At 57.3% G+C, this 7,997-nt stretch overlaps 1 protein-coding gene across 1 annotated transcript; it reads right to left on the reverse strand.

Annotated features, from left to right (window-relative positions):
- Positions 1-648: 648 nt before the first annotated feature.
- On the reverse strand, positions 649-7,770 carry Calm3 (calmodulin 3). The gene is made up of 6 exons (NM_012518.3): positions 7,758-7,770; positions 3,727-3,757; positions 1,374-1,517; positions 1,180-1,286; positions 906-1,041; positions 649-816 (listed from the first exon to the last, which is right to left on the reverse strand). Exons 1-6 carry the CDS (start codon positions 7,758-7,760, stop codon positions 788-790), a joined length of 450 nt encoding a protein of 149 aa, NP_036650.1. The 5' UTR covers positions 7,761-7,770; the 3' UTR covers positions 649-787.
- Between the last annotated feature and the right edge of the window lie 227 nt (positions 7,771-7,997).

The raw sequence follows: 7,997 nt of genomic DNA on the forward strand, positions 1-7,997 counted from the left end.
TACAGAACAGCGTGAGATCGCTGGACGGATGAGGGCAAGTGTGATCAGCAGTATGGCCGATGACAGCCCCCTACCCAGCCTGACCTCAGAAAGCCAGCCAGATGGTTTCAGAACAGCGTCAGTGAGACCCGAGTGCCATCCGCTCTATCCGTCCCCCTCCAGTAGTGAAAGCATGTTAGCTTCCAAGGCCTTCCTGCCCTTTCCCACCCTTCCACCCCCCACCCGTCCTGGATCACATCCTCGACTCCCTCTGTCCTGGAACGTCCGTCCCGTCCCCTCTTGGCACCCTGCCCCACAGGCTGCTGGGCTTGCACACAGAGTCACAGGGCCGGGGTGCATGCAACAGTGGCAGGGGACATGCTCCTCCTCTTGGCAGAAGGCCTTGCTCCCCTCCCCACTGGGCAGGGACAGGAATGGTGGCCACCCCGGTCACCCAAAAGAAGGGCAAACAAAAGGAAGCAAACCAAAAACAGAGGAGAGCCATCCGGGCTGCAGGAGGAGGGCAGAGGCTCCCCAGGGCAGGGCAATGGGGTTCACCTTGTGAATGCATCAGGCCTGGAGACTGGGAATGGAGGGGGAAGGCCAAAGGAAGCAATGAGGGCATGGAGGGACAGTCAGGAGGAAGGAGAAAGAGCAGTCATGCAGCTTGGGACAAATCTTTTGTTGCTTTATCAGATTCTCAGTCAATCAATTGGCGTTTGCTAGAACCGGGTACGCAGGGGAGTGTTGAAGAGAGGAGAGCGCAAGAAGAGATCAGGAGAACGGGCATGGCCAGCTGCCCGGGCCTTCACTTCGCAGTCATCATCTGTACAAACTCTGCCAAGAGATAACAAACGGGGTTGAGTCCTGCACACGCCGAGCCCCACCGTCCCCTCAGCATGGAAGGTGTGCCCAACACAACACACCTTCATAATTGACCTGGCCGTCTCCATCAATGTCCGCCTCTCGGATCATCTCATCCACTTCCTCATCAGTCAGCTTCTCCCCCAGGTTCGTCATGACGTGACGCAGCTCAGCAGCACTGATGTAGCCATTCCCATCCTGGGGTTTGGGGATAAAGGCTTGTCACTGAGGCTCCTCTGTCATCCGTCAACTGCCACCTCCCTCCCCATACTGGGTGAAGGGATTCTGAAAGGGCAGGGGGTATGGGGGGCGTCTGTCATAGGGCTGACTGCTTACCTTGTCAAAGACACGGAAGGCCTCTCGTATCTCCTCCTCGCTGTCTGTATCCTTCATCTTTCTGGCCATCATGGTCAGGAACTCTGGGAAGTCAATGGTCCCATTGCCTAGCAGAGGGGAAAGGAGGAGGCAGGGGTCACCTGGAGCCCTCTAGAAGGGTTTTGGGGTCACTGAGTCAGTGGGAACACACTCACCATCAGCATCCACCTCATTGATCATGTCCTGCAGTTCCGCCTCAGTGGGGTTTTGCCCCAGCGATCTCATCACAGTCCCCAGCTCCTTGGTGGTAATGGTGCCATCTCCATCCTTGTCAAAGAGGGAGAAGGCTTCCTTGAACTCTGGGGAAGGGAAGGAACATGGCAGGTTAGAGCCCCTTTCCTGCAGTGCTGCTCTGTCGCTCTCCACTCTGTAGCACAAGAAGCTGATCATCTCCTCTGCCCATCGAGCTGAGTGATGCAGCCTGACAGCTCCCTCCTCGGACTCATTTCTTCTTGGTCTCTGGCTTGGGCCTCTCTCAAATGATGATACACTGGACCAAAGTTATGGAGTGGGTAAGTCTCAAGACGATTCTTTTTTTTTTTTTTTGGTTCTTTTTTTCGGAGCTGGGGACCGAACCCAGGGCCTTGCGCTTCCTAGGTAAGCGCTCTACCACTGAGCTAAATCCCCAGCTCCGAAGACGATTCTTCATCTGAAGTTCACCAGCCAAGGTCAACTGGCAGGAGGGAAAGGGGAGGCTGCAGAGGCTTCTGGCCAGCCTCAAAAGGAATTATGGCGTTGAATTCCTTCTGTTGGGCACTGCCAGCCCAGTCCCCAGCTGTGGGCGCTACCAGCTTCCTGGGGAGGAGCCAAGCCTGTGGGGGCAGTGACGTGTGGGGTGGTCTGCAGCAGGGCTTGGCTAATGGGCAGTGTGGGGAGAGGCATGGGATGCAAAGGGGATGGCTGTCAGGCCAGAAGGATAGGGAGCGTGGTGCCGTGTAGGAAGGCCGCAGCTGGGCCGCATCAGGAGAGGGGAGAGAAGCATGTGGCTCCTGCCCTCCCACTGGGCCCACTTTGGCACCCAGAGCTCCCCACCCCCAAAGTCTCTGAGAGCAGATGTCTTGCAGCCTGTTCCCAGAGGGTGTGGGCTGGGGGTGGTGACGGAGGGGAGTGGTGGACGTTTTGCTAATGGGCACAGGGTGAAAAGTGAGGTGTGTATTTGTGTTTACAGGACAGCCAGATTGGGGATGGCAGGTGAGTTGGGAGGAAAGGACACACACTGCTGGGCAGCTGTGACCTGAGCTATTGGGCTCTGGGGAAATAGTCCAAGTCTCCTAGGGGATGCTGTCACCTCCCTGTGCTGAGACCTGGCTGCAGGGGGGGAGGGGGAAGTACCAGTTGAGAGTGAGTCATGTGACCCATGATACCATGACCAACAAATAGACAAGCTTTTCTTGGTGGGTCTCTACCTGCTTAGTGTCAAAGTGTGACTCTGAGAAAGCAGGTACTTGTATAGCACCCAGGTCACAGAGCAGGCAAAGCTATGGGCAGAGACCTTTTCTCTCACTTTGGCCTCTGGTCAGCTCTGTAGCAACCCACTGTTAGGAGACAGATACAGCAGGAGTGGCCCCAGGCCTCTGGTAGCACAGGCTGCGGAGGGGCAAAAGCACAGAAACATAGCCCATGGCTCCATCAGCCCTGTAGCCAGTCTTCCAGGAGCTTGGGTGGGGGGCAGAGCTACAAAAGTCACAGAGGGTCTAGGGAATTTCTTTTAGCTCACGGGAGGTGTGTGCTTATTGTTTATGCCGAAAGGATTTATGGCGCACCTACTATGCACCAGGCATTGAAGATATGGCAGCAATCAACAAAACCAAGTCCTGTGCTCTAGGAACTGATTCCTGGTGCCAGGCAACAACAGAAAAACTGGAACGCCTGTGGCCCATCAGACGCGCCCCCACAGGCAGTGAGGGAGGGAGGGAGGGAGGGAGGGAGGGAGGGAGGGAAAGGGGCTGCCAGCTTGAGTTGGGGTCAGGGTAGCTGAGCTCTGGTAGAAGGAAGCAAGTGAGCAAGTAGAGAGGGTTGTGGCCAGCCACCTTCTGGGGGTACACAACGGTGGCCAGCCTACTGTAAGAGAGGCGGTGGGCACCTTCTCAGTCTGGCTGGAACGGGGCACGGGGGTGGGGGAGGGCGACAACTGGATAGGTCCTGCAATAAGAGATCCACTTCAAGGCCCCAAGTGAGCTATACTGAGGGAGGGCAGACAGCCCCTGCAGAGCCTGGCTAAGGTCTGTGGCAGGGCTATGGGGTAGGTGTGGCAGTTCCTGGCTAAGCTCTTCTCCACACACATACCAACATGCAAGCCACAGACCTGGCCTGAGGTGACATGGACATACATGATGGACACACATTTTTTTTTCTTTTTTTTTTTTCGGGGCTGGGGACCGAACCCAGGACCTTGCGCTTCCTAGGCAAGCGCTCTACCACTGAGCCAAATCCCCAACCCCATGGACACACATTTCATGAGGTGCAGGGGCTAGTTAAGATCTGGCTTGGGACAGAGTACAAACTCACCTGCAATCTGTTCTTCGGTCAGCTGGTCAGCCTGGAAAAGGAGGGAGAGTAAGTCACTGGGCCAACCTATCCACCCACCCTGAATGCGGCCTCCGCCCCCTGCCCAACCCCCTTTGCCAAGGCCAGCTTCCTAAAGCATTCCTGCTAAGCAAGGGAGGATCATGTCAGAGTCAGGGCCTGGGCTAGCTGGGCCTCACTGGCACCACGGGCCTGGCAGGTGCAGGCTGGGGAAGCATCTAGAGCTGCTCCGGTTCGACCTAGACACAGTGCGTGTGGTGCTGAGGTTTCACTCTGGGAGCCCCAGAGGCTGAGGCAAGAAGCCGCTGCCCTAGAGGCCTCATCAAGCACTCTAGAAGGCTCCAAAACAAACAGGCCAGCCGCTGGGTAGGGCAGAGGGAAGCCTTCTGGGGCTGTCTTTGCTAGTTTCTCTGTCACCTATTTGGGGGAACTAGGTCCAGGCAGTGTGGCTCCAAATGGCAAGATCTCTTCTAGTTGGTGTCTCTAAGTTGCTCCTTAGAGAACCCTGGTCAGGCAGGAGACGACTCTGCCCACTTATATGCAGGGCAGGTGCAGCACACTGTTCTATTCTGTGACTTTTGGACAAGAGGACCAAGTGGCAGGGAGGGGACTGCAGCAGGCAGCAATGGTGGCAAAGAACTGAAATCTGCTTGGGCTTCGCCTTTCCAGATTCAGCACTGCAGTTTTTAACCCTTTTTAGTCTGGGTTACTTGAGGCCTGGCCAGCCATGCAGACAGTCCTACTACATCTAGGGTTTCCTGGAGGAGACACAGCTCTCAGCTTTTCCTTTACTGGAGCCCTGGTTATCTTGGGGTGTGGAGGTCCTAGAGGGAGGGGCGAAACGGGAGCTGCATCCAAACTTCAAGCTTTGAACAGTTAATAAGGCCAGTTTTCTTTGTGTGTGTACCCCCCCCAATCTCCTCTGTCTTGGGGTCACTGTAGTCCAGATGATGCTTCCTTCCTTTCCCCATGAGGGGAAGGGGTACCATGGCCACAGTGGGATCCTGGCCTGAGCTTGGGAGTCCCAGAAATGGAAGTGAACTATGGCAGCTCCATGGTGCATCATTGTACGAAGGCTCTGGAAGTCCCAGCAGAGGTGGCAAACTATCACCTGCCCCCACCCCTTGAGCTGGTCTTAAAGACCTCACTCTCCCCCATTCTATATCCATAAAGGATGCAATGGGAGGGGCAGGGGTATCATCTAATGTAGAGGAAGAGGAACTAGAGACTAGAGACCAAGCCCCGAACAGGCAGTACCGGAGGAGAATCAAGTGATGAGGACAGATGGGAGGAGGTGCCTGCAGAGGGGGTGGGGTGGGGAGAAGGAAGATGTAAAGAAAGAAATGGTAAAGGCCAAATGGGTGGGTCGTCTTCTGCATAGCTATCAAAGATGGCTCAGAGCGGTGGGCTTCCTAACACTAACCTGGTGGCCTGAGCCTGAGGGCCGGTGAAGGCAACCAGGCCCACCTCTTGGTTCTGACACCTGAGGACACTGCTGCTGGCTGCTTCCAGCAAGTGAGAAGAGAATGGGCTTCTGGTTACCGAGGCCAGCCTGTGCTGGGGGAGGGGAGGAAGGAGCGGGAGGAGCAGTGGGGAGGACGGCTATGGAGCCCATCTGCTTCTCATTCTCTTCCACGGGCCTAGGCTAGGAAAAGTCGGCCCACTCAGGGACCTTCCCATCACACAGTGATGTCTGCAAGAAGCCCTGTTCCCTTTCCCTCTCGGTGACAATAACCGGCGGTAGGGGCAAGGAGGCCAGGCAGGCTGCGGAATGGCCAAGGCAGGCTCTGGAGGCCGCTCTGTGCCATCTCTCCCCAAAGAGCTGGGAGCTGCAGAGGCACTGTCACGGGTGCTGCAAATAGGCGTGGCTCTGGCTCTACAAGGGCCTGTCAGACACTCTCCCCAGCATCCAGGAGCCCTTCCCCTGTTCACCAAGGAAAGGCCGCAGAGACCACGGTGGGGCTGCTGGCCTGGAAAACGGATGGCCCAGGCAGCAAGACCAGCTCACTGGTGGCCTTCCCAGACTAGACTGTTAGCCTTCACCACACAGTAAGCCGCATGCCTCCAGGTCTCTGAACCTTCACCTCAGGGTCCAGAGAGGGGCTGGGCAGAAAAAATCAGCTTGAGGTGAGGAGGGAAGAGGGAATTATTTCTCTGTTTTGCCCCAGCCCCCAGCAGGTGCCAGAAAGCAGTGTCAAATGAGCTCAGAAACCAAGGCCAGGGCCCCTCACCCAGGGCCAAGGAGGAGCCAGAGCTCAGGCCAAAGTCCAAGGCCGGTTACCAGGGGCTGACTCTTCCCTCCACGCCTTGCTGAATACGAACAGGAAGAGAAAACCTGCTCAGGGCCAAAGCTGAGACCCTCCTTTGGAGGTGGGGAGTGGGGATGCTGGCAGCTGCCCAAGCTGCAGGGCCCCTTTAGCAAGGTTCTGCTGGGGGGAAATGGGGTGGTGGCAAGAAGAGCCCTCAGGTCTGTGTCAGCAGTATGAGATCTGATACACGGTGGCGGCTGCCTGTCCTCCCCAGCTTTGCCAGGGAGGGTGGTGCACGAGGTTCCCAGCCTCAGCCTGGGGAGGGGGGGCTGGGGGTGTTGTGGGTGGCAGGACCAGGGAGAAGTAATCTGCTATTTTGCTTCTAGAAGCTTTAACTGTGGAAGCTGGGGAAGAGGCATGGAAAGGACAAGTGGCCCTAGAGTCAATGACAGGGTCCTCAGAGGTCTTCTCTGACAAGCACTGCAGCCCCCACCCTGAGGGATGTAACTGGGCGTCTGTCACTGACACCACACTGTACTGCATTGCACTGTCATTTGGCACAGTGAGGAGAAGCAGGTGCATGAAGCTGGAGGAGAAAGGCAGTCCTCCTGATCTAGAAGGGACAATGAGGGGGCCAGGCTTCCTGGCTTAAGCAAGAGAGCTCACTTGATGCACCCCAAACTTTGACCCCACTCTGATTTCATGCAGCTTCAGTGCGCAATAGGGACCTGAACAACTCCGCCCACCTGCTCCCACTGCCTCGGTGCCTTGAGCCTGGCCCAGCCCCATTCTTCCCAAGGAGAGGGGACCACACGTCTGACTACTCCTTTAGGTTTTCTGCTGCAGCCCATTGCCAAGCCCGACTCACCAGTCTTTGTGTCAGGACCTTTCCCCGGAGACACCCACCTCTAAACCTAGTCCTACCTCAGCTAACATCCATTGTCTCCTACACTTCTCTAGAGGCCTGTCCAACCTCACCCCTACCACCCAAACTCAAGTCCTCCCCCATCCCTCACCTTGGAAACCCCGTTTTCTCTGACCCAAACAAAACACGCCTTACCAACCCAACCTCTCTAGTGCAACAACCCAAACAACAGAACCCTTCTTAGCTACCCCCAACCAAGTTCTCCACAAGGGTCCCTGGTTCCCCCCCACTACCTGTGATTACATTCCCATTCCTTTAAGACATTTCTATGAACCCCCCCAACTCTCCTCAGTCCCCCCCTGGCTCCTCACAGGCTGCAAGAGCATCTTCTAGCCTCTGATGCCACCCACCTCGGGCTCCTCCTTACCTCAGCCTGCACCTGACCCTCCTCCTCGTCAATGCTTGTCCTTGGAGACCCCTCCCCCACCGGGGTCTAGTGTGCAGAAGTGACCCAGGATCCCCATCTATCCTCTCTGCAGAACACTCCCTAGGGACCGATCGGTCTCCTTCTCACACTCAGGCTCTGCTACCCCAAAGTCTTCATCGCCGGCGTTTCCCATTTCCTCCTCCCGGGTATCGGGTGGATGTGATTCTAAGACGAATCGCCCCGTGAGGGATCCGAATGCTGCCTGGGGGGTGGGGGGGTGGGGATGTCCTGGTGCTCTCCATTTGAAGCCTCAGACTGTCTGTTTGGGGGTCCTACCAATTCCATCTGCAGCTAAAACCGCTTCTAGAAGTCCCAAGGGCCGCATGGGAGGTCCCGAGGGACCCGGCCTCTCCCTCCCAGGGTTCGCTCGCCATCTCGGGGGTCTCTACCCGACTTCGGCCGCCTCACTCACCATGGCGAGGCACCGGTATCCGGAGCTCGGGGATCGAGGTTACTCTGGCGGCGGCAGCAGCTGCAGCAGCTCGAGCTCTGCCGCGCGTCCGCGCCTCCACACTCTTTGCCCGCAGCGCGCGCCGCCGCCACCGCCGCCCGCCCCAACGGTCCCTCAACGGCCGCCGCGCGCGCCCCGCCTCGCCTGGCCCCGCCCCAGCTGGCTCGCGCGCTCCCGCTGCACTGCGGCTTCCTACGGATC

The sequence above is a fragment of the Rattus norvegicus genome, chromosome 1 (assembly GCF_021556685.1).
Source record: "Rattus norvegicus strain SHRSP/BbbUtx chromosome 1, alternate assembly SHRSP_T2T, whole genome shotgun sequence".
NCBI classification, from domain to species: Eukaryota; Metazoa; Chordata; class Mammalia; order Rodentia; family Muridae; genus Rattus; species Rattus norvegicus.